Raw genomic sequence first — 25,723 nt, 5'->3', positions numbered from 1 at the left:
ACTACGCCGTAAAAATTAAGGCATTTGTCTGATTGGCTTTTTTGATCGCGACGCCAAAATAGAATTTTGGGTAAAGTTTAGAAAATTTTGGTAAAACTAATTTTTGACCTTCAATGTTAATTTAAAGGTCACTCTGTAGGGGGCGCTATCGCGCCCATTTCAATTTTGTCATCATAAACTGGTCCAAACTAGAAAGTTGAACAACTGATTCAAATTTGGTCCTAATCGGACTTGTTTTGATCAAATGGGAACAATTTTTAGATCTGCAATATCCCAAAATAAGTTGTCCAACTTTGCGGCTGCGCCGCACACAGACCGTAAAAGGTATCTCAAAAAATTGGATAACTTTAGATGCCCCACTTGTCCAGAGGACGTCCGCCGATTTTGAAGTCGGTGGGCAAAACGCCCTAGGAGGAGTTCGTCGAAGTTTGACGTGAACAAAATGGCTAACACAGCGTGTTTTCATTTTCAAAGGAAGATGGCGGGCATAGGGTAATTCTGGGGGCGTGGCCACAATAATATTTGTTTTTTGTCCTCACGAGAGGAATGCGTGTTCCGAATTTCGTAGCTCTACGACAAAGTTGACCTCGGGGCGTCTCCCATAGGCGCAATGTATTTTGACTTTTGTCGGTGGCGCTGTCGCGCCATTTTTTAACGAAAAAAAAAATGGCCCAGAAAAAACAAAATTTTTCGCCGATTTTGAATTTTGGGTAAAGTTTGGTGAGTTTTTGAGCATGTTCAGGGGGTCAAATTAGAGTTCAAAGCGCTGAAGAAGAACAAGAAAAATTGAAGCCGCAAGCGGCATCCAACGGCCCTCGCGGGCCGCCGGCCTTCCGACTCTGCGCTTTTGACTTGATAAAGATGGCGCCCTTATTGTGTGTTGAATAAAAAAAGAACTTGACAGACGGCGACACATTGGACATGGCCAATCCAGTGCAAATCAACACAAGTGTCAGTCAAATTTGCTGCGCCGCCGCACAGAGACCGTAGCACTTGGAATAAAAATATGGATAACTTTTGATGCCCCGCTTGTGTAGATGATTTTTCCCAAAGTAAAGCTTGATCAAGCTATTGCCCACGGAGGAGTTTGTTAAAGTGTGAAGCGTAAATGTGAACATTTCAAGGATTTGGCGTTTTTCCCATTTGTGACAGTATATTTGCAGCTCCACGGCACAGAGACCGTACCACTTAAAATCAAAATATGGATAACTTTTGATGCCCCGTTTGTGTAGATGATTTTCCCCAAATATGAGCTTGATCGGGCAATCGGCCTAGGAGGAGTTCGTTAAAGTGTGAAGCGTAAAAATGTGGTGATTTTAGAGATTTCGCTGTTTTCCCATTTCTGACATATATTTGCGGGTCCGCCACACAGAGACCGTAGCACTTAGAATCAAAATATGGGTAAGTTTTGATGCCCCGCTTGTGTAGATGATATTCTCCAAATATGAACTTGATCGGACAATCGCCCTAGGAGGAGTTTGTTAAAGTGTGAAGCGTAAAAATGTGGTGATTTGAGCGATTCTACGATTTTCCCATAAGGATAACATGGGATGTTTTTGTCAACGCTACGGTTACGCCGTACAAAATATGACTTTGGCTCTCATACTTTTATGATCAGGATGGCAAATTAGAATTTTGTTCAAAATATCATGTCATTTGGAAAAACTCTATTGTTTATAGGCCACTCTGAAGGCCAAATAGTCAGAATTCTGGGAAACGTTTGCGGCTCCGTCGCACAGAGACCGTAAAAGCTATCCTTAAAATTTTGATAACTTTAGATACACCACTTGTCTAGAGGACGTACACCGATTTTGAGGTTGGTGGGCAAAACGCACTAGGAGGACTTCGTTAAACTGTAAAACATAAAAATGTGGTAATTTGAGAGATTTTGTGGTTTTCCCATAGGGATAACATGGGAGGTTTCTGTCATCGCTACGACTACGGCGTAAAAATTTAGGCATTTTTGTGATTGGCTTTTGTGATCGGGACGGCAAAATAGAATTTTGGGTAAAGTTTAGACAATTTTGGTAAAACAAATTTTTGACCTTCAATGTTAATTTAAAGGTCACTCTGTAGGGGGCGCTATCACTGCCATTTCAATTTTGTCAGCCTAAACTGGTCCAAACTAGAAAGTTTAACAAATTATTCAAATTTGGTCCTAATCGGACTGGTTTTGATCAAATGGGAGCAATTTTTAGACCTGCAATATTCCAAAATAAGTTGTCCAACTTTGCGGCTGTGCCGCACACAGACCGTAAAAGGTATCTCAAAAAATTTAATAACTTTAGATGCCCCACTTGTCCAGAGGACGTACGCCGATTTTGAAGTCGGTGGGCAAAACGCCCTAGGAGGAGTTCGTCAAAGTTTGACGTGAACAAAATGGCTAACACAGCGTGTTTTCATTTTCAAAGGAAGATGGTGGCCATAGGGTAAGTCTGGGGGCGTGGCCACAATAATATTTTTTTTTTGTCCTCACAAGAGGAATGCGTGTCCCGAATTTCGTAGCTCTACGACAAAGTTGACCTCGGGGCGTCTTCCATAGGCGCAATGTATTTTGACTTTTGTCGGTGGCGCTGTCGCGCCATTTTTTAACGCAAAAAAAAATGGCCCAGAAAAAACAAAATTTTTCGCCGATTCTGAATTTTGGGCAAAGTTTGGTGAGTTTTTGAGCATGTTCAGGGGGTCAAATTAGAGATCAAAGCGCTGAAGAAGAACAAGAAAAATAATAAAAATTAAAGCCGCAAGCGGCATCCAACGGCCCTCGCGGGCCGCCGGCCTTCCGACTCTGCTCTCTGCATTTTACAGAGTTGGCGCTAACGCAATTGTCTAAGAACTAAGACAGCGACACATTGGACATGTACAATGCTGTGCTTAACCAGTGCAAATGAACACAAATGTCGGTCAAATGTGCAGCTTCAGCGCACAGAGACCGTGACACTTGGAATAAAAATATGGTTAACTTTTGATGCCCCGCTTGTGTAGATGAGTCTCCCCAAATATGAACTCGATCGGACAATCGCCCTAGGAGGAGTTTGTTAAAGTGTGAAGTGTAAAAATGTGGTCATTTTAGAGATTTTGCGGTTTCCCCATAGGGATAACATGGGATGTTTCTGTCATCGCTATGGCTACGCTGTACAAAATATGACTTTGGCTCCCATACTTTTATTTTGGGGATGGCAAATGAGAATTGTGTGCAAAATGTCATGTCATTTGGAAAAACTCTTGTTTATAGGCCACTCTGAAGGCCAAATAGTCCAAATTCTGCGGAAAGTTTGGGGCTCAGCTGCACAGAGACCGTAAATGTTATCCATAAAATTTGAATAAATTTAGATGCCCCACTTGTCTAGAGGAGATACACCGATTTTGAGATCGGTGGGCCAAACGCACTAGGAGGAGTTTGTTAAAGTGTGAAGCGTAAATGTGAACATTTCAAGGATTTGGCGTTTTTCCCATTTGTGACAGTATATTTGCAGCTCCACGGCACAGAGACCGTAGCACTTAAAATCAAAATATGGATAACTTTTGATGCCCCGTTTGTGTAGATGATTTTCCCCAAATATGTTTTTGTCATCGCTACGGTTACGCCGTACAAAATATGACTTTGGCTCTCATACTTTTATGATCAGGATGGCAAAGGACGTCAGCCGATTTTGAAGTCGGTGGGCAAAACGCCCTAGGAGGAGTTCGTCAAAGTTTGACGTGAACAAAATGGCTAACACCGCGTGTTTTCATTTTCAAAGGAAGATGGCGGCCATAGGGTAAGTCTGGGGGCGTGGCCACAATAATATTTTTTTTTTGTCCTCACGAGAGGAATGCGTGTCCCAAATTTCGTAGCTTTACGACAAAGTTGACCTCGGGGTGTCTCCCATAGGCGCAATGTATTTTGACTTTTGTCGGTGGCGCTGTCGCGCCATTTTTTTAGGGAAAAAAAAATGGCCCAGAAAAAACAAAATTTTTCGCCGATTCTGAATTTTGGGCAAAGTTTGGTGAGTTTTTGAGCATGTTCAGGGGGTCAAATTAGAGATCAAAGCGCTGAAGAAGAACAAGAAAAAAAATAATAATATTTTTAGCAAAAACAATATAGTCGTTTCCACTATAACAACAAATTATACATCGTTTGAAAGCTCTAAGCCTTCCCCATGCCGCCATGGGGTAGAATCATCATTACGAGCGCTTACGCGCTCGTCACTCCCTTTTCCGTCGGGATGCCCCGCCCACTCCCCATAGACTTCCATTGATTTGAGCAGATACAAGCATGGCCCATGCCTGCGGCATGGATTCTCGCGTACGGGACGATGCCAGGAGGGTTTTTGGAGGAATGCAGCGCTTCGCGCTGCTGTTGTCAACAATTAGTGAATGGGCTACGCCCATTCACTAATTGTTGACTATTTCTGTCATAGCAGGAGTAAGTATGCATGATCCATGCCTTCGGCATGGGCTAGTTCACTGTACTTGCCAGGGGCGACGGGGTACCAAACATGCGGGCTGCGCCCGCATGTTTGGTCGAACAGTTGCAACGCTGCCTTCGGCAGCGTTGCGGGAGCAATAGGCCCTCCGCCCTGCTGGGGCTCGGGCCTAAAAATAATAATATTTTTAGCAAAAACAATATAGCCGTTTTTTCTATAACAACAAATTATACATCGTTTGAAAGCTCTAAGCCTTCCCCATGCCGCCATGGGGTGGAATCATCATTACGAGCGCTTACGCGCTCGTCACTCCCTATTTCGTCGGGATGCCCCGCCCACTCCCCATAGACTTCCATTGATTTGAGCAGAAACAAGCATGGCCCATGCCTGCAGCATGGATTCTCGCGTACGGGACGATGCCAGGAGGGTTTTTGGAGGAATGCAGCGCTTCGCGCTGCTGTTGTCAACAATTTGTGAATGGGCTACGCCCATTCACAAATTGTTGACTATTTCTGTCATAGCAGGAGTAAGTATGCATGATCCATGCCTTCGGCATGGGCTAGTTCACTGTACTTGCCAGGGGCGACGGGGCAGCAAACATGCGGGCTGCGCCCGCATGTTTGGTCTGACAGTTGCAACGCTGCCTTCGGCAGCGTTGCGGGAGCAATAGGCCCTCCGCCCTGCTGGGGCTCGGGCCTAATAATAATAATAATATTTTTAGCAAAAACAATATAGCCGTTTCCACTATAACAACAAATTATACATCGTTTGAAAGCTCTAAGCCTTCCCCATGCCGCCATGGGGTGGAATCATCATTACGAGCGCTTACGCGCTCGTCACTCCCCATTCCGTCGGGATGCCCCGCCCACTCCCCATAGACTTCCATTGATTTGAGCAGATACAAGCATGGCCCATGCCTGCGGCATGGATTCTCGCGTACGGGACGATGCCAGGAGGGTGTTTGGAGGAATGCAGCGCTTCGCGCTGCTGTTGTCCGATGCGAAAACAATGTTTCCCATTTTTCAAATATCATAAACTATACATTTTCGGAAAGCGCTCGCGCTTTCCTACCGCATGGTGTGGGTCCCTGGTCACTGACGGGTACTTTCGTTAATTTTGAGTGGGTTTTGAGTGAATTTTGTGTTTTTGGCCCTCTATACAGTAATAATGTTCAATTTTGCATTACATGCTTATATGCACGGACCATGCAAGAGATGGGGAACGTATTCGTGAGGTACTTAGCGCAAATGAGTGCTTTATATGGGGATGACGACCGCTTCGTCAATGTAAAATGCTCGTTTAGTGCGCACTTTTGCACGGGCTTCGCCCGTTTACAACGGTAATGTTCCATTTTCCTACAACTAATTAGTATGCACGGGGCGTGCATGAGTGAAGGAGTGCGTTAGTGAGTGTTTGGAAGTGGGGGAGCGCTTTGCGCTCGATTTCGTGCGCACTACGTGCGCACTTTCGCAGCCGTGCTTCGCACGGCCTTACGAGATTAATAGGCCTCTCGCCAGCTTGTGGCGCTCGGGCCTAATAAATTAGCATAATCATCTAAGTTTACGTTTTGTGCAGCAGAAATGTAGGTGTGTCGCTAAATGTCCAGCAGGGGGCGACGGTCCTCAGAGGCGCGCTTCTGCAGGAGCGAAAAAGAACTCAAGTTATTTCCGGAAGTGTTTTTCTCACGCTGTCGCAAAGCTGCTATTCACGCACTGAGCTGTGTTTCTATTTATTTCAACGGTAAAGACTTTATTTTCATCTCGGGTATATTTATATCTTTGATCATATGTATTTGCGGTTTTAACGAGCATGACAGAACCAATAGAAATGACACGGATTGTGGCTAGTGTCGCTCAAACTGGACTCGCTTACGTTAGCCTCTGTTGCTAAGATGAGGATTTTGAGATACAATTCACGCTTTTTTTAAACGATTTGCTTTGATTGTGTGTGTTTTTAATCTGATAATGTTAATGTTAAGTTAGTGACAGTTGACGGATAAACGTTTCAAGTCCAGTATTTTGTGTGTCTTTCTTAAACTTTCAAAGGAAACAGGACTAGCAACACTTATTTGCGTTTTCTTAATCTTATTTAAAAGTATTTACCTACAGACATCGCGATGTTAGATTGACCAACAACACGTGAACTGTACATCATATAATTTTCTAATGTTAAACCAGTGCATATTTATTTCTGCATTAAGATTGCATTCTGCCCCATCACATCTATCCATGGGCATATTGACGACTTTTTCCTATTCAAAATATGTCATATTTTTTCTTTTAAAGTGTTAGTCGCTATGGCAACAGGGCAAATTTATCAGCAATCTGAAATCAGAGTTTGATTTTACCAATGAATAGAGTTGAATTTGATGTCATAATTTCAGATGGTGGTCAAGGGCCTGTGTAACTCTGAGATTTACTGCTTATCATTATTTGTTAAGAACTGGCTCTACAGGCAGGTTTATTTTATTAGTCTAATGGTTAAAGTCCTCCATGCGGTTGAAATTTAATAATTGCACCCCTTTCTGAGGCTGTTGTGAAAAAAAGATTCCACTTTAGTTTATTTATGCCGACAGAAAAGGTGTTGAACAGTTTTTGTTTCATGTGAAAAGGCCCAGTAATTACTGCGGTATGAACCATAAACCAACAAATCTACAATCTGATATTTAAACAGCAAATTTCACTGAAGAATTTTAGCTTTCTCTCCCAAGATTCAACAGTAGAAAGTTGTTTCAAAACAACATAATACTTTCTTTAATATAACCTTGTGGCCTTGTCTGATATTTCTAAAACTATTCAAAAGGAGGCCCAATTGTTTACAGTATCAATACTAGTTTAAATAAGAATTTAATTTCAATACATATTCCAGCGTCGATTAGTATTTTGGTATACAACCCCTGCATTTGAAACTTGATAAAATGGACTGAAAATAAGGCCAGAGTCTCAGACTTTGTTAATACTTTGTTTTTGACTATACACACATTTTTAATGTTTTAATGGCTGACCTCTTGAAACTTGAAATATCTTAAAAATGACTTGTAAGATGAACAGGGAAAGGCAGTTAACTCATTTTCTATTGTTTTGATTCTTCTTTAAAGATGAAGAAGCAGGACGCAGAGGAGGAGGTTGCTGCACAGGGGAGCGAGGAGTGTCCGGTTTCAGCAGCAGAGAGTGAGACGCCTGCAAAAGACGGTGTGGACAGTACCAGCCCCAAAGAATCTGAAATACAAACCCCGCAGACGGACACCCCCCCACAGGCCGAGAATGCTCCTGCAGAAGGTAACGGTGGAAAATCAATCATAACCTCTGCCCCATTGGCCCACGAGTTTATGATTTAAGTTGTGTCAGGAAGAATATTACGGAAGAGCAGTTTAACCTCAAAGCAAATAGTCAACTTTTTCAATAGAGCATTTCTTAGTAGTTATTTTTTATTCAGTTTTGTGTGAGTGACTATTGGTGGTTCAAGGGGCAGTTGGCACAGATTGTCAGTCTCTCTTCCATCAATCCATCCCAGGGCAGCTGTGGCTACAGAAGAAGCTTGCATCACAGATTATGGAGAGAACGAATCATACATAAAAATATAGGACAATTGTAAAGGGATTTTGAGTGTCTAGAAAAACTGGAAATTACTGTTAGATTGCTCATTTGTCCAATAGTGATTGGGTTAATCCAGAGCTGTGCCAAGGGTGTGCGAAATATTTAGAGAAATGTGCACGGACGTGTTTTGAACAGCAGAAAAATGCCCAGTGCCAACACAGGGTTAATCTCTAAATATGAGAGAGTAACAAAGTAGTGGGTCAGCCTGCCTCTGTGCCCCTCACACACGTCTGCCCCGGGTTTAGAACGAGTCAAGGCTTTGGCTTCTCTATGCACAATATTTTCTGTCCCTGCTCTGTCCCTGGTCTGTCTCTGGTCTGTCTCTCCTCTGTCCCTGGTCTGTCTCTCCTCTGTCCCTGGTCTGTCTCTCCTCTGTCCCTGGTCTGTCTCTCCTCTGTCCCTGCTCTGTCTTTCCTCTCTCCCTCCTTTGTCCCTCCTCTGTCTTTCCTCTGTCCCTCCACTGTCCTGCTGCACGTGGTTCTGTTCTGGTTCCCTTTGCACTGGTCTCTCTTCCCTTTTAGAATCTAACTTTTGAACTTGCTCTGCTACTGACTGCTCATGTGACAATATGAAGCATATGCGAAAAGAACGCGTGTGCATTCAATTCCTTTCCGCTTTGATCCCGTGGGCTTAGAAGACAATGAAACATAAACGCAACGGTACGAGTCAGATCCGCGCAGAAAGCTGTCTGTGTGTGATGCTTGTGGACCCTCACTGGTAAAAGTGATCCACAGTGAAGAGAAGTATTGTGAGTGCATTTTCTCCTTGAAGTGCTGTATTTACATCAGGGAAGTGTCAATTATGGGCTGTCCCAGAGACTGGGCGGGTGTAGATACTTTTTTTTATTTCCCAGGGGGAGTGTGCCAGAACAAGTTTGAGGAGCTCTGGCTTAATCGATCACAGTGAATAGTACAGTCACAATTTAATAATACCAAAGAAAAATATATCGTGACAAATGAAATTAGCAAAATAAGCCCAAAACTGGGTGCAAAACGACGATGATTAACATTTTGTACTGTTTGTCAGTGTTGTATAAAAATGGTCGATCAGCGCTTGGTCTGCATTTAACTTGTGCTTGTGAACGTAGTCGCAGATGCAGCTCGGTCCCAGTGCGACATGGCAGAGGAGCTCAGTCGGCAGCTGGAGGACATCCTCAGCACTTACTGCAGAGAGAGCGCATCAGACGACAGCGCAGTGGCCAACGGACAGTCGCACAGCCCGGAGTTCAACGGGCTGAACAAGGACGAGGACAAGCAAGTGGGCGGTAAAGTCAGCAGGGAGGGGGCCAAAGAGCAGAAGAAGTCCCAGGACAAGAAGAAAATCAAGGGCCTGGGTAAGACGCTGCTCCCACTTTGGCACTTTGGTCTCTTTGGCACCTCAACACGTTTTTTGTTTTAATCTTTCAAGGCAAAGAAATCACTCTTCTGATGCAGACCCTGAACACGCTGAGCACACCAGAGGAGAAACTGGGAGGACTCTGTAAGAAGTATGCTGAACTAGTAAGTTATAACTTTTTATTATCGTTTATGAGAACCATACAAATAATAAGAATACAAAACACTTATACAGCGCTTTTCAAGATACCCAAAGAGGCTTTACATGTGAGAGACAGACACAAAAATAGTAAGCATAGGATAAAGTTCTGGAAAGGCCGTTTTAAAAAGAGCGGATCTCAAAGTGAGGATGTAGTCATTCTGCTTTCTGATAAGAGAATCATCGAGAATCACACATTATGTAGTATTTGTATCGTTATTGAGATAAGATAATTTAATATCCACACAATGGGGAGATTTCGATGTTGCAACGCAAGTAGGCACAGAAGTAAAATAACTTATAGAAAACTTTAAGAAAAAACACTCCTAATAGAAACACTCTTAAAAACATAACTCTTATAGACAAAACCTCCTTATATTCTTAATAAGGAGTAAAATAAAAATAATAGTAGCAAAAGTAACCCTCTTGTTTACAGCAGTTATATGGACGGAGACTATTGCACCAATATGATTGACATGATGTCAGGGTATTGCACATGAATATGAGTATTGCACATGAATATGACAGAATCGCGTATGAATATGACAGAATTGCACATGATTAGGTCAGTATTGCACTCTGTAAAATCCATATTTGATTCGAACATGTTTACGTCACATCCAGGGACTCTGATGAGTCACGTTTATGAAATATTCAACACAAATCCTACGAATCCTGCATTTTGATAGAAGCAATTCATGCATTGAATTTCCAGCAAATCGATTTCTAAAGTTTTTTTCGATAACAGTATTCAGACGTAATGCAAAGCTGTAACTGTGTGCGCAGCTGGAAGAGCACCGGAACGCAGGGAAGCAGATGAAAGCGCTGCAGAAGAAGCAGACGCAGCTCGTGCAGGACAAGGACAACCTGAGGAACGAGCACAGCAAAGCCATCCTGGCCCGCAGCAAACTGGAGAGTCTGTGCCGTGAGCTGCAGAGGCACAACCGAACTCTCAAGGTACAACTCGCACTTTAAAAGAACCTCGTCATCATACATTGTAATTTTATCCTAATAACAAACACGCAAATGTTGAATCTCATATATTCTGTTTAAGATGGTGTTATTCGTCTCGCGTCTTTAAATGTAATAATTTGTATTTAGATTCTAAGGATTTATATGGGTCAAAAGCAAGGAATGAGAATGTGTAGATTCAGCTGTTTTTATTTAATACAAATGTTTCCATTCACTTTTTGGTGTAAATAGTGTCTTGAGTGCAGTTTGGGTCACATACATTACACTGAGATACTTAATATGCACAATTTTTTCAACAACAGCTCTTTATATTTAATTATGCCACGTAATTTTAATTCTACAGTATTAGTGTATATTATTTCACCTTAATACATTTTTGCAGACTGAGAAGGTATAGAACTTGTGCAATTTCAAACAAATTACAGCTTGATTACAGAAATATTTACTTGTCGGCTATAAAGACAAAATACTCAATTTTAGGGCAGTTTAAAGGCACATTTTTACCTTAGAGTTACTTGAATTAGAATGTTCTAGAATCACATGAACCCAAACTGTTGCAAATTTCAGATTTTCTTGGATACAGTTCTAGACTCGGTCAGTTTGTTAAATGCCCTGTTCTGTCGTTTCCGCAGGAGGAGGGTATAAAGAGAACGCGTCTGGAAGAGGAGAAACGGAAGGAGGTGACGTCGCACTTCCAGGTGACTCTTTACGATATCCAGGCCCAGATGGAGCAGCACGACGAACGCAACGCCAGCCTTCGACAGGAGAACGGCGAGCTGGCAGAGAAGCTCAAGAAACTCTACGAGCAGTACAAACTCAGAGAGGAGGTGTGCTTCACTATGGACGAACAAAAAGACCCGTTTGAATGGAAAAGACATGTAATCAAATGTGTCTTTTCCCAGCATATAGACAAGGTGGTGAAGCACAAGGACCTTCAACAGCAGCTGGTCGACGCCAAGCTCCACCAGGCTCAGCAGCTCCTCACAGAATCTGAGGAACGGCACGATAGAGAGAAAGACTTTGTACGTTCATTCAAACGAGAATGATATTTTTGCCAGAGTGTATTTTAACATTTTTGTACTTTATCCTTAGCTGCTGAAAGACGCAATGGAGTCTCAAAGAATGTGTGAACTGATGAAGCAGCAGGAAGTGCATCTCAAACAACAGGTTTGTAGTATATCTCCAGAGGAATTATTTCACGAATAATGTGATATTAATCTATATTTTGTCCCTTCTGTAGCTTTCGCTGTACACAGAGAAGTTTGAGGAGTTTCAAACAACGTTGTCCAAAAGCAATGAAGTTTTTACTACTTTTAAACAGGAGATGGAGAAGGTGACTTGATCATTTGCACACATCATATGGAGGAAGATCTGTTCTAAATGTATGACTTTTTTGTTTGGTATAGATGACTAAAAAGATCAAGAAGCTGGAGAAGGAGACGGCCATGTACAGGTCCAGATGGGAGAGCAGCAATAAAGCACTGCTAGAAATGGCTGAAGAGGTGAGTCAATCTTTATACTTCATTACAGCCTTACGTCCCAGAAAGAAAATGTATGTTGTATTGATGAAATTGTCAATATAGTTCAACAAATTAATGTACTTTTTTTTTCCCCCCCACAGAAATCGGTCCGGGATCGAGACTTCGAAGCGCTGCAGGGCAAAGTGCAGAGACTGGAGAAGCTGAGAAAGGCCCTAAAAGTCGAACGCAACGAGCTGAACAAGAAGGTCCAGACTCTGAGTGGAGAGCCGTGCGGTGACCCCGAGCCCGACTCCCCGTCCCCCCCACCCACAGACTCTCTGCTGGAGGAGACCAGCTCCTGCTCCCACTCCTGCCACTGTGAACACGCCCCCAGCACAGACGCCCCCAGCACAGACGCCCCGCTGCCTGACACGAGCACTGAGCCGCTCGCCACACATGAATAACACGCGTTCGCTCTTTCACATAGTTTAACAAGCCCACCAGCCTGCAATGTCCACCGCTAAATGTTGCCTAGTGATAGTTGCGCCTAAATACATGCTGTTTTCACTCTTGGCAGTTAATTTTTGTTTTGTTTTCTCCAGTACGATAAAGAAATACCTCCATGTGATACTGATGTAGGCAACTTGAACAATGCTGTTGATTGTCAGAATTTCTCCAGCACTATTTTGTTTTCATTATTTGATATAGATGTTGTGTCATTTTAAATACTGTATGGCTTATTGTGCATTGTTTAATTTGCACACTTGTTATCTGGGTTAATCAGTTCAAATGATCAGATATTGTTCCCAACATTCCTGCTATTTTACACAGTGCTGCCTGTATCCCACCCATTTAAGATTGTCTCCCACTTATGATAAGAGTCACTAAGTTTTATTTCACTGCATAAGAATGTTAACAGATCTCTATCCAAAACTTGCCTTTTGGCTCTAATTTGCAGTACTCTAAACAAACGAGCACTTAACCTGTGAATGTATAGTCATATCTTGCATGGATGTTCTGTATCATCATGTCACACATATCGCAATAATTGAGCTCCTCTTTGAATATATAGGGATTTTGAATGTGTGATTAAGAGTAAATGTAGGTTTATTTCCATACATGGTATACTAGAAAACCTTTCAATTCATTTTTTTGTTTCATACGAATATACCATGTCCATCTAACATCCAAGGACATGATCATCAACAGAAAAACACAACTATCTTGCCTCCATGCTCAGTAGGATTGTGGAGGCCTGCTGGACGTGATAAGGAACCAAAGATGTTTCTTTTTGATATTTGTTTTACTTATTACTATCTGTATATTTTGTTGATAAATAAACAAGTCAACTGTGTGGGTGTTTGGTGAAAACGCATATTATTACATATAACACAATGATAAAGTCTAACGAATAGTCTTAAGAATAAAGTATTAACATAACTAGCCTTGGCCGGTATGTGGCGCACTTGCTTGTTATGCCTCCCGGAAGTGCACGCTTTCCTTTTCCGTTCTGACCCGGCGCTTGAAACACGAGTGTGCATCTTTTCACGTTTTACGGGGATTTGTACAACTTACTGGGCCGATTGGCAGAACTTATCAGAATGGTTAGTATCATCTAAGCGAAGAAACCCCGTTCGTATGTTTGACCAAACTTGATGTGGCTCTTACACAAAAGAGCCAAACACGGATATGGCTAAGTCCGTATGCTAATGTAGCCGCAGATAAGAGTGAACTGTAGAAAGGCGTGAGGCGACCGCTTCATCGTCGTCACTAACTAAGCTTTGTGGTCACATGTGTAGCCTGGTCACCCAACACTTAATGGTTTATACGACAGATATAGACTACAAGCTAACTTCTATTGTCCACAGAAACCCATCCTGCTCCAGGGCCATGAAAGGTCCGTCACTCAGATCAAGTACAACCGAGAAGGAGACCTGCTCTTCTCTGTGGCCAAAGATACAGTAAGTGTCACCCATGTCCCCTAATGCAGTACTGCAGTAAACGTCACCTGTAACATTGTGTGTATTTGTAGGTGGCCAATGTTTGGTACTCAGTCAACGGTGAGCGGCTCGGGACATACAATGGACACACAGGAGCTGTGTGGTGTGTGGATTGTGACTGTATCCTTTTACACTGAACTTGCATTTGTTGACTGTCCTTGTGTCTTGTAAATATTCCTTAACTTGGTATTTTCTAAGGGGACACTAAAAATGTGTTGACAGGATCCGCAGACAACAGCTGCAGGCTGTGGGACTGCCAAACTGGTCGGTTTATTCTGGGTTTAATCGCTTTTTATCTAGTTAAATGGACAATTCTTCTAAATTCACCAGGGTCCACCTGTGTTTTCAGGTAAACAATTGGCTCTGCTCAACACCAACTCTGCTGTCAGGACGTGTGGCTTTGACTTCAGTGGAAACATCATCATGTTTTCAACAGACAAGCAGATGGGTTACCAGTGCTTCCTCAACTTCTTCGACCTGAGGGATCCCCAGCAAATTGGTACATATTTGTTATAAATGCCTTTGTATTTAGATTGATTCATTAGTATTATTTTATTTTTTCTTAGAGATTTTGTTTGCTTCATATTCGGACACACTACCATTTTAACATTATTCTCCAACTTGCTCTGTTTAGAGGACAACCAGCCATACCTGAGCCTCCCCTGCAATGAAACGAAAATCACCAGCGCAGCATGGGGCCCTCTGGGAGAGTTTGTAATTGCAGGACATGAAAACGGAGAGATCAACCAGTACAGTGCAAAAGTAAGACCTGAGACTCAAAGATACAAACAAAGTGTAGATTTGTATGTATTTTTGAAAAAATGATATGTTTGTGAACAGTCTGGGGAGATCATAAAGAAAGCTAAGGAGCACAGCAGACAAATCAACGACCTGCAGTCCTCTGTCGATCTCACGATGATCATCAGCGCTTCTAAAGACTGCTCCGCTAAGGTGAGTTGCATCCATGTGCTGTTTGTAGGAAGTATATACAAGATGAAATATTGACACAGAATAAAAAAACTTGATTTCAGCTGTTTGACGCCGCAACACTGGATCACATAAAGACCTTCAAGACCGAGAGACCTGTCAACTCTGCTGCAATTTCTCCCAACATGGATCATGTAAGGCTGCCCCGATCTTTGTGTTTAGAAGGCTTTCCATGGATTTATTTATGTCTTCTCTCTTTTGTTCAGGTGGTGATGGGCGGTGGTCAAGAAGCTATGGACGTCACAACGACCTCCACCAGGATTGGAAAGTTTGAGGCCAGGTAGGAGCACATTAAGAGTTTGTATCCATTGTTGTCAAAGTGAAGTGTCTACTAAAAGTATTTTCCACTCTAGGTTTTTCCACGCGGCCTACGAAGAGGAGTTTGGCAGAGTGAAGGGTCATTTTGGGCCCATTAACTGCGTGGCATTTCATCCTGATGGAAAGAGGTACAGTAATTAAACCATTAAGATCGCAATGTTCATTTAATCTATTATTGTACTGACTTCTATAATTAACTAGTGCTGAAATGATGAATCATCTAATTGTGTCTAGTCGACTATTAAGTAAACATTTTAGTCGGTTTGGATTATTATAATTATCTTGACTAAAACATGTACGAAAAGGGCTTGATAATGAGTGACATTATTAAATTAAAATTACTAAAAAATAATACGTTATTTCAGATTTTCAGTAATAATATACTTAATTTGTAAATATTATCTACCTGGAATATACCCCTTATTGTTTTAAAAAATCATTAATCAACTAATCAAAAATACAATGGCTACAACTATTAAAATTATCATTAGTTAAACCCCTATAATTTCATATTGACAAAAATTAATACAATGGATAAGGAGAGAATTAAACAATTGTATTATTGTGGAATTAATAAGTTTGTCTTTTGTCTACAGTTACAGCAGTGGTGGAGAGGATGGTTACGGCAGAATTCATTACTTCGACGCACAGTACTTTGACTTTGAGCTGGAGGCATAAAACCAGGCCAGCCTCACACGACCTCACATCTTCAACCGACACCGAACTGAACTCTAGCAAGAGGCATCCGCAGACGAGAGTGCGTCTACAGTCAATTTCTGGACACCGGTTTTATTCACTATCAAGTTGAAATCTTCAGAAAAAGAGCAAGGACTTCTGTCCACCAGGATTGTCCTTTGGTTTGACTGGATTTTAAACTCCCAATTTCATATTATTTAATACTAAAACATGATAAATTTGCTATTTTCTGATGTCATGCCATCTTTACTCACCATAAAGTTGCTTATACAATTAATTGCTCGTCAACTTTTTCTTTCTTTAATTTTGATATTAATACAAGCTACTGATTGTGCAGGGCTGTTAAAGGTGCACTATGTAACCTTTAGAGTGGATGTCTGCCACCTTTTTGATTCTATGAAGACATTACTTTGCCTGTAACTGTATGGTATTAAACTTAGAGTCCACGGAAACAATCTACCAGGTCACATGTGTCTATGGGGAGGAAAGCCTGCTTAAAAGACCCTCCATCTGAAAAGTTACAGAATCAGGGTTCCTCAAATAATTTACCTGTTTTCCAGACAGGTGAAAACTCATGGAAAATTAGATTGAAGGCCATAAATAAATAATTGTATCCTTGAAAATGTATCTGGATTATTGAAAATGGAATGAATAGACTAACTGTTATCCAAGTAAAAAGCAGTTTGGGTTCTGCTAAAGTCCACCAAAACGCAGTAAATCTCACCAGTTTAGTTCGAATTACCCAAACACTCTTTCACCTTATCTGTTAGACACACCCTTGACCTCAGTTATTTTAAAAGCAAAATGTATGAGACTATTCTTACCTTTGGTCAAATAATTATGCTCATATATTCCAGTGTTACTTCACTGGACTTTAGTGTATGTTCATGTGGGTTCTCCATCTAACTTATTTAGATCTACATTTCTAAATACTGTTTTAACAATACAATCATACCAAAGGCATAGGGAATATACTATGGATGGTAATAGTTTTAAGTTTGTTTGCCTTGGGTATTTGCTTTCTATGGAATTGAGTATTTTTTTTTACAAAGAAAACAATTACTTAACTAAAATCTGTTGGAAAATAATTTCTTGCTTAGTGTGTTAACCTGATAATGTATGCAGTGATTTCTATACCTGGCCCTGTTAAGACATTGGAAGATTGGAATGTTTAGGGTTGATGTTCGATGCTTGTATAAACCCACATTTAAATGATCCCACCAACCCTATTGCAAGATGGGACTGACATTTAATTCTAGTACCGGTAATCTGATGTATAAATGCTGAAAATATCAGATAAAAAGAATGGTTTTCTTAGTTTATTACAAATGTATAATCCACAGTTCACAAAGACAACCTTGAACAACACATGGAGGCTTACTTGGCATCTCCACTCATGTGCAATGGTACAAAATCTCTAAAATAAGTCACTTACCGAACAGAAGGCTTTCACTCACTCATACATACACCAGGAGTAAACAGACGGAACACTGACCACAAACAGGAAGACGGGCTGAATGTTCACACTTCAATTTTAAAATAAGTTAAGAGAGGAGAGCTCTGTTCTGCTTCTGAAGTGAAGAATATGTACATGCTGGGGGCAACATTATTTTCAACATGCGTTCACTGATGAAAACTGTCGAGCTGGTTTAGACGCTTCCAAAAATGACTGTACTGATGACAGGAACAGTATCGGTTCGGGCAATACTGTCTTAAGAGCATTCTGGGTTTATCTTGAAACATTTAGGGTTTATTGTTTTTACGTAAAAATCCAAACGTCCATATAAAATTAATACTAAAACCGAGTGACTGTTTGCCATTAAGAACACATGATGTAACAAGAGAACAAAAGCAGGAGGATGAATGGGACAGAACAACTATGTGGTCGGCTTCAAGTAGTCTTGGACTCCTCTTTTGGTCTGAAACACAACATTCATAAAGCTTCAATGAGGTAAAGTAACATGCAATGTAATAAAAGCAAAATAAAATATAAATCTGATAACAGTATAACATTGAATAGAAAGTCCCATTTTATGAAGCAGTTTTAGTCCAAATGTATTCATCCCTTAAAAGAGCTCAAGATGTTTCACAGAGGAAGTTAACCACAGCTATTGGATGGCACTGACATTTGTAGAATACTCATTTTGTATGTTAAGTTAAAAACAGCTTTTTATGTTAAAAAATAAAATAATATTCTCAAACTATTTCAAATTATTTTGCACACCACGATTTATGGTTTCACTGTATTTTATACACTTCTAATTTCAAGTATGACATAAAATGTACGTCATAATGTTTAAGTATTGAAATATAACTTTAACTTTTGCATCACTTGTTTTGAAAACAAGAAACTGAGTGGGCCCCATCTAAGAGAGAAACAGAGTCAACTATTAAACTGGAATGGGGCCAGTGTGTGAACACGTGTTGACATAGTTTTAAGCACCATCTTCATCTTACCCAGATGTGTCCATCTTTTCCTCTTCCTTCTCCTCCTCTTTTACTTCTATGAGACAGAGATAAGAAATATGAACACAATACTTCACAGGATACAAAAGAAACTTTCAGAAGAGGCCTGACCTTTCTTTTCCTCTCCCTCCTTCTCTTCTTCCTTCTTTACTCGTTTGGCCTTCTTGTGATTGGCTGCGTTCCTACGACCACCTCCCTGCCCCTCTGCTTCATCTTCAGAGTCAGAGAACTCTTCTTCACATGCTATCCTCTTGTCATGGAAACGGACTGAAACACAAACACGAGTTTATAACTTCAAAGAGAAAAGTGTAGATGTAATAAAGTACAATAAGTATAACTCACTGGAAACCCGTTTGTCAGGGTCCTCGTCCTCCTCGTCCCCGCTGTCTGGATGGGGGGCGTCCTCTGGGATGGCTTGCATCTGGACCCCGGGGGCATGAGGGAGCATGCGCAGGTTTTCAAAGAGACGCTGCTTGATCTTCTCCAGGTATTCGTTGGTGTTTTGATTTGTCATGTTGGATGGGCTGATGTGCAGTTTGAAGTCAGGCCCAAAGTATTCAAAGTAGTCGTTGTAGGGCAGCTCGTTAGGGATGGAGGAGTCCAGGGCCACTGCAGTTTCAAAAGTCCAGCAGCGAGCCACGTTACGAATGGTATAGCCACCTCCACCCAGCATCAGCAGAGGAAGGTTGAAACTTTTGATGTACTCCACACATTTGGCATGGCCTAGAAACAGATCAGGACACAGTTATCGTTATAAAAAGTATAGTATTTAGGATAACCAAATATAAAAATAATACTACCTTTGATAGTCAAATTAAAACAACCCAGTCTGTCTCCAGAGAGTGAATCAGCTCCACACTGAAGAACTACAGCACTTGGCTGGTACATCTCCATCACTTTGGCCATGATCTGGTGACACAATATGGTTACTGCAGTAAGACTCAGGTGCTACAATAGAGGTCTGTAAATATGTACTTACTGGTTTAAAGATGGCTTCATAGGACTCATCATCAATGCCATCTCTAAGAGGATAATTTACTGCATAATACTTCCCTTTTCCTGCTCCAATATCCTTGAGAATTTTTAAAAGGGATATTTTGAATCATTATAGTTTTTAGAATTAAAACAAAAATAGATGATAAAAAAAGCAACTAACCCTCAAGTCTCCAGTACCAGGGAAGTACTCTCCGTATTTGTGGAAAGACACAGTCATGACCCGGTCTGTGGTGTAGAAGGCCTCTTCCACTCCATCACCGTGATGAATGTCAATGTCTATATACAACACTCTCTGATGATACCTACACAAAACAAACACACAAGTTATGATCAGGGCCTGTTTGTTTCATATGAAAAATGCTTAGATTCAAAGTGTTACTTTAGTAACTCCAGAATGGCCAGGACAATATCATTGACGTAGCAGAAGCCAGAGGCTTCAGATTTCTTTGCGTGATGAAGTCCACCAGCCCAGTTAATGGCAATATCAGTTTGTTGTTTGTTCAGCTTCACCGCTCCGGCTGTTAATTAGAATAATCACAATAATTACACTACAGATGTAACTAAAAGACCAATAATAACAATGATAATAATAATAAATATAGCCGCAAGCGGCAATGATCGGCCCTCGCCACGCCGCCGCCACACCGCCGCCACGCCGCAAGAGGAGGGGGCGCTAACGCGCCCCAATTGTCCTTTTATTACGCCTACTGCTGAATCTGTGACGCTGTCACATCTTCTCCCCTTTGTTTTACCATCAAAAAGCTATTTTATTTTGAATTCTTGGCGAAATGTGCGGCTTTGCCGCACAGACACCGTGACTCTTTGAATGAAAATGTGGATAACTTTTGATGGTCCACCCCTGAAGATGAGTCTCACCAAATTTCAGGTTAATATGTCTAACGCCCTGGGAGGAGTTTGTGAAAGTCTAAAGTGTAAACATGTTCTGGCGATTTCCCCATTGGAATAACATGAAAGGTTTCGGTCATCGTTACGGCAACGCCATAACAATTATGACATGGGTCTCATTGACTTTTTTGATGGGGATGCTAAAATTGAGTTGTGTGTAAAATTTCATATAATTTCGCAAAACTAAACATTTAACCTCCATATAAAATCTGTAGGGGGCGCTGTGGCGCCAAATGAATTTATTTCACTTCAAGTAGGTTTAGGGCAAAGAGTTTAACAACTGATTCTAATTTGACGCAATTCGGACTTTATCTGCGCAAACGGCAGAAATTTTAAATATGGGAGATTTCTGAAATTCTAGCTACAGTTTGCGGCTTCGCCGCACAGAGACCATGAGAGGTATCAATGTAATTTGGATAAATTTTGATGTCCCACTCCTCAGTAGCATTTTCACCAAATTTCAGCTTTTTAGGGCCAACGCCCTGGGAGGAGTTCGTAAAAGTACGACGTTTGGAAAAACTCCGAAGTCATGTTTAGCCATTTTTGAAGCAATATGGCCGACATTTGGTTGGGCGGACGGCGTTGCCGTAATAATATTTTTTACTTCTCTTGTCACCATCTACCTCGGCGCCAAATTTCATGATTCTACGATCAGATTTTTTTTGGGTCATTTCCCATCTCTCAATGCATTTTTGGTACATTTGGGGGCGCTGACGCGCCAATTTTTTTTATTTTAGAAAAGGGAAATAGCCAGAATGTAGAGAGGCACGATTTTTAGAGGTGTGAACATTTTTGTGACTTTTCGTCAATGTTCACTGGGTGAAAAATAGGGGGGTTGGTCCCGAGAAGAAGAAGAAGAAAGAAAGAATTAAAGCCGCAAGCGGCATCCAACGGCCCTCGCGGGCCGCCGGCCTTCCGACTCTGCTCTCTGCATTTTACAGAGTTGGCGCTAACGCAATTGTCTAAGAACTAAGACAGCGACACATTGGACATGTACAATGCTGTGCTTAACCAGTGCAAATGAACACAAATGTCGGTCAAATGTGCAGCTCCAGCGCACAGAGACCGTGACACTTGGAATAAAAATATGGATAACTTTTGATGCTCCGCTTGTGTAGATTATTTTCCCCAAATATGAGCATGATCGAGCTATTGCCCACAGAGGAGTTCATTAAAGTGTGAAGCATAAATGTGAACATTTCAAGGATTTGGCGTTTTTCCCATTTGTGACATATATTTGCGGGTCCGCCACACAGAGACCGTAGCACTTAGAATCAAAATATGGATAACTTTTGATGCCCCGCTTGTGTAGATGATTTTCCCCAAATATGAGTTTGATCGGACAATCGCCCTAGGAGGAGTTTGTTAAAGTGTAAAACATAAAAATGTGGATATTCGAGAGATTTAGCGGTTTTCCCATAGGGATAACATGGGAGGTTTATGTCATCGCTACGACTACGCCGTAAAAATTAAGGCATTTGTCTGATTGGCTTTTTTGATCGCGACGCCAAAATAGAATTTTGGGTAAAGTTTAGAAAATTTTGGTAAAACTAATTTTTGACCTTCAATGTTAATTTAAAGGTCACTCTGTAGGGGGCGCTATCGCGCCCATTTCAATTTTGTCATCATAAACTGGTCCAAACTAGAAGGTTGAACAACTGATTCAAATTTGGTCCTAATCGGACTGGTTTTGATCAAATGGGAACAATTTTTAGATCTGCAATATCCCAAAATAAGTTGTCCAACTTTGCGGCTGCGCCGCACACAGACCGTAAAAGGTATCTCAAAAAATTGGATAACTTTAGATGCCCCACTTGTCCAGAGGACGTCCGCCGATTTTGAAGTCGGTGGGCAAAACGCCCTAGGAGGAGTTCGTCAAAGTTTGACGTGAACAAAATGGCTAACACAGCGTGTTTTCATTTTCAAAGGAAGATGGCGGGCATAGGGTAATTCTGGGGGCGTGGCCACAATTTGTTTTTTGTCCTCACGAGAGGAATGCGTGTTCCGAATTTCGTAGCGCTACGACAAAGTTGACCTCGGGGCGTCTCCCATAGGCGCAATGTATTTTGACTTTTGTCGGTGGCGCTGTCGCGCCATTTTTTTACGAAAAAAAAAATGGCCCAGAAAAAACAAAATTTTTCGCCGATTTTGAATTTTGGGTAAAGTTTGGTGAGTTTTTGAGCATGTTCAGGGGGTCAAATTAGAGTTCAAAGCGCTGAAGAAGAACAAGAAAAATAATAATAATAATATTTTTAGCAAAAACAATATAGCCGTTTCCACTATAACAACAAATTATACATAGTTTGAAAGCTCTAAGCCTTTCCCATGCCGCCATGGGGTGGAATCATCATTACGAGCGCTTACGCGCTCGTCACTCCCCATTCCGTCGGGATGCCCCGCCCACTCCCCATAGACTTCCATTGATTTGAGCAGATACAAGCATGGCCCATGCCTGCGGCATGGATTCTCGCGTACAGGACAATGCCAGGAGGGTTTTTGGAGGAATGCAGCGCTTCGCGCTGCTGTTGTCAACAATTTGTGAATGGGCTACGCCCATTCATAAATTGTTGACTATTTCTGTCATAGCAGGAGTAAGTATGCATGATCCATGCCTTCGGCATGGGCTAGTTCACTGTACTTGCCAGGGGCGACGGGGTACCAAACATGCGGGCTGCGCCCGCATGTTTGGTCTGACAGTTGCAACGCTGCCTTCGGCAGCAATAGGCCCTCCGCCCTGCTGGGGCTCGGGCCTAATAATATTCCGATGCGAAAACAATGTTTCCCATTTTTCAAATATCATAAACTATACATTTTCGGAAAGCGCTCGCGCTTTCCTACCTCATGGTGTGGGTCCCTGGTCACTGACGGGTACTTTCGTTAATTTTGAGTGGGCTCCGCCCACTTTGTGTTTTTGGCCCTCTATACAGTAATAATGTTCAATTTTTGCATTACATGCTTATATGTACGGAACATGCAAGAGATGGGGAACGTATTCGTGAGCTACTTAGCGCAAATGAGTGCTTTATATGGGGATGACGACCGCTTCGCGGTCGTCATCTCAATGTAAAGTGCTCGTTTAGTGCGCACTTTTGCACGGGCTTCGCCCATTTACAACGGTAATGTTCCATTTTCCTACTACTAATTAGTATGCACGGGGCGTGCATGAGTGAAGGAGTGCGTTAGTGAGTGTTTGGAAGTGGGCGAGCGCTTCGCGCTCGATTTCGTGCGCACTACGTGCGCACTTTCGCAGCCGTGCTTCGCACGGCCTTACGAGATTAATAGGCCTCTCGCCAGCTTGTGGCGCTCGGGCCTAATAATAATTGTGCCATAAATGAGAACATACCAACAGAGCCACCAGCTGAGAGTTGGCAGAATTCAAAGAGTCCATCAAACACAGGACAATCCTCTCCAACATTAACTATAGAAAGAAGAAGAAATTAACAGACTATAGTATTCAGTTGCTTCACTGTGTTAACAATTGGTCACATTAAACAGAAAATGCTCACATCTCTGCATCTGTTTGCTGTATTCAGACATGTTGTCTGGTCGGATGGACCTGAGGAACTTGATGTAGTCATCACTGTGGTATTTGGTCATCTCCTCGCCACTAGCTTTGTGTGGTCTCTGCAAACAGGTAGCTTTGTGAATTCATGAGCAACAGCCAAAACTGTGTACACTTTTTTAATTAAATTATAGAATGAAGTAAAACAATATTGGGCCATGATGACTCACATAGATCTCCATTTTCCTGTACAGCCCATAGTTTAGGAGGAGGTTGTGCGTCATGCGGATTCGGTGTGGCTTCATAGGATGGCCCTGTCCGTAATAATAGTTCCCCACATCCCCTAAATAAAGAAGATACATTTATTATTAAACACAATCAATATTTAATCTCATATGTTGTAATACCATGGTGATCAGCCCAGGACAAATGTTAATACTGAACACACAATAACCTCATGCTGGATGTTCTCCATATTGTTTACATTGGAGGGTGCATATTTGACACGTGACAGGAGCCTTAACTGTAAATGTTGTGTACATAGTAAACCTATTTGCTCATCGTTGTATGTTCAGAATCACAAAAGCAAGTTCCTATGCTTGTGAATTTTGTTCATTGGCCATGACAACAATAAGCCTTTTCTGATTCTGATTTGTCAGGACAGTTGTGATTGGTGCGCCCTGTGTCGGTCTCACTTCCTCGGAAGTTGTCCGCAGCAAGTTCAGAATTAACTCCGGATTTCAACTCAGTGTATCGCCGATTTGTAGACCAAACATGGATAGGCCCTGCATGCGTGATCATTTGCAGGAACGTCTTAAAATCTTCCACGCATTTCCAGGCTAACACAACAGCTAGCCGCGACATACGCCTGTCAAGCTAAGGTTAGCCTGCTATACCGGTTAGCTTGGTCCCTCAACTCACTTTAAAAGCCACACATTTGAGACCCGCCTCACCAGGCCTGGAAACCACACACAATTCAACTGCACATACAGAGAACCCGTGCTTACCGTCATAATAATAGCAAACTTTTTTCTTTGTTCCTTGAGACAGCGCCATTTTACGCCAATTATCACAGTTGTGTTCTGTTCCGTGCCCACCGCCGCCGCAGCCGGTTTCTCTGTCTCCTGCAGCTGCCGAGCCCGAGCCGCACTGTGCCGCCTCAGCCAATCACAGAGCGGCGGGGAGGAGCAAACCGAGGACAGATCCACGGGACCACCGAGCGAGACGCGCACCTTCCGGCGTCTAGACTGCACTGAGCACAAAGGTGTTCTCCCCAGTGTTTGCACCCTCATTTCTGGACATAACACACATTTAATGGAAAATTATCATCTGTGTATGATGCACCCTCAGTAAGTTTGGTCTAGCCTGTTCGGGGTCAGGTGGGTGAAGTGTCTTGCCCAAGGACAAAACATGCACTACCTTGGTGCACACTGCAGAACCTGGTATTCCCAGCTGTCTCCCATTCAAGGACTTATCAGGTCTAACCCGTCCAACCCTGCTTAGTTACTGCATTGTCCTGCAAGACCACACTCACATTGGGGAAGCACTGACTTTTTTAAATTTTATATGAGTGATGACATATGCCATCCATGATATGATGCAGCTCTGTGCGTACTCAGCTCAGATATAACCCTTGTTTTATAAGCACCATAACAAAACACTATGGGGCCACAATAGGTCTGGGTACCTGGGTCCACCCAGTTCTGTACGTGGTCCATCGGGTTGAGACCTGAAATGCAACATGACCGAAGCAATAGAAGCCTATTGGACCTCTCCTGCACATCTGCACTATGTGGTACTAAGCAGGGTTAATTAATATCCGCTAAATGTGAACATCAGAGTTGTGTATGAGTGGAATCGGCCTTGGTGATGAACTTGAAATTCA

The 25,723-nt window shown here is 42.0% G+C and overlaps 3 protein-coding genes across 5 annotated transcripts; 2 read left to right on the top strand and 1 right to left on the bottom strand.

Moving 5' to 3' along the window:
• Window positions 1–6,043: 6,043 nt before the first annotated feature.
• txlna (taxilin alpha) lies at window positions 6,044–13,321 on the top strand. Of its 2 annotated transcripts, XM_072447720.1 has the most exons (11): window positions 6,044–6,146; window positions 7,504–7,684; window positions 9,090–9,335; window positions 9,410–9,501; window positions 10,322–10,492; window positions 11,140–11,334; window positions 11,410–11,529; window positions 11,600–11,674; window positions 11,748–11,840; window positions 11,914–12,009; window positions 12,129–13,321. In XM_072447720.1, the coding sequence occupies exons 2-11, from the start codon at window positions 7,504–7,506 to the stop codon at window positions 12,429–12,431; spliced, it is 1,572 nt and encodes a 523-aa protein (XP_072303821.1). In that variant the 5' UTR covers window positions 6,044–6,146; the 3' UTR covers window positions 12,432–13,321. The 2 variants fall into 2 exon arrangements, with proteins under 2 accessions (XP_072303821.1, XP_072303820.1); XM_072447719.1 differs by having other exon boundaries at window positions 11,140–11,529.
• A 145-nt stretch (window positions 13,322–13,466) lies between these two features.
• Window positions 13,467–16,245, top strand: eif3i (eukaryotic translation initiation factor 3, subunit I). Its single transcript, XM_072447716.1, has 11 exons — window positions 13,467–13,571; window positions 13,836–13,928; window positions 14,000–14,087; window positions 14,166–14,231; window positions 14,317–14,466; window positions 14,602–14,729; window positions 14,808–14,918; window positions 14,999–15,088; window positions 15,161–15,234; window positions 15,308–15,400; window positions 15,869–16,245. The coding sequence occupies exons 1-11, from the start codon at window positions 13,569–13,571 to the stop codon at window positions 15,948–15,950; spliced, it is 978 nt and encodes a 325-aa protein (XP_072303817.1). The 5' UTR covers window positions 13,467–13,568; the 3' UTR covers window positions 15,951–16,245.
• Window positions 16,246–17,277: 1,032 nt separating this feature from the next.
• Window positions 17,278–25,006, bottom strand: hdac1 (histone deacetylase 1). 2 transcript variants are annotated; one of them, XM_072447721.1, is made up of 12 exons: window positions 24,846–25,006; window positions 24,069–24,181; window positions 23,843–23,960; window positions 23,680–23,754; window positions 19,810–19,948; window positions 19,591–19,732; window positions 19,414–19,506; window positions 19,235–19,343; window positions 18,777–19,157; window positions 18,546–18,701; window positions 18,426–18,471; window positions 17,278–17,887 (listed from the first exon to the last, which is right to left on the bottom strand). In XM_072447721.1, exons 1-12 carry the CDS (start codon window positions 24,892–24,894, stop codon window positions 17,860–17,862), a joined length of 1,449 nt encoding a protein of 482 aa, XP_072303822.1. In that variant the 5' UTR covers window positions 24,895–25,006; the 3' UTR covers window positions 17,278–17,859. The 2 variants fall into 2 exon arrangements, with proteins under 2 accessions (XP_072303822.1, XP_072303823.1); XM_072447722.1 differs by lacking the exon at window positions 24,846–25,006 and adding an exon at window positions 24,760–24,795.
• Between the last annotated feature and the right edge of the window lie 717 nt (window positions 25,007–25,723).

This window comes from Eucyclogobius newberryi, unplaced genomic scaffold (assembly GCF_026437365.1).
Source record: "Eucyclogobius newberryi isolate DKJ021-1_F unplaced genomic scaffold, fEucNew1.0.hap1 SCAF_16, whole genome shotgun sequence".
In the NCBI taxonomy this organism is placed as follows: Eukaryota; Metazoa; Chordata; class Actinopteri; order Gobiiformes; family Gobiidae; genus Eucyclogobius; species Eucyclogobius newberryi.
Note: the sequence above shows the minus strand (reverse complement) of the source record. Positions and strands in the feature narration are given on the sequence as shown.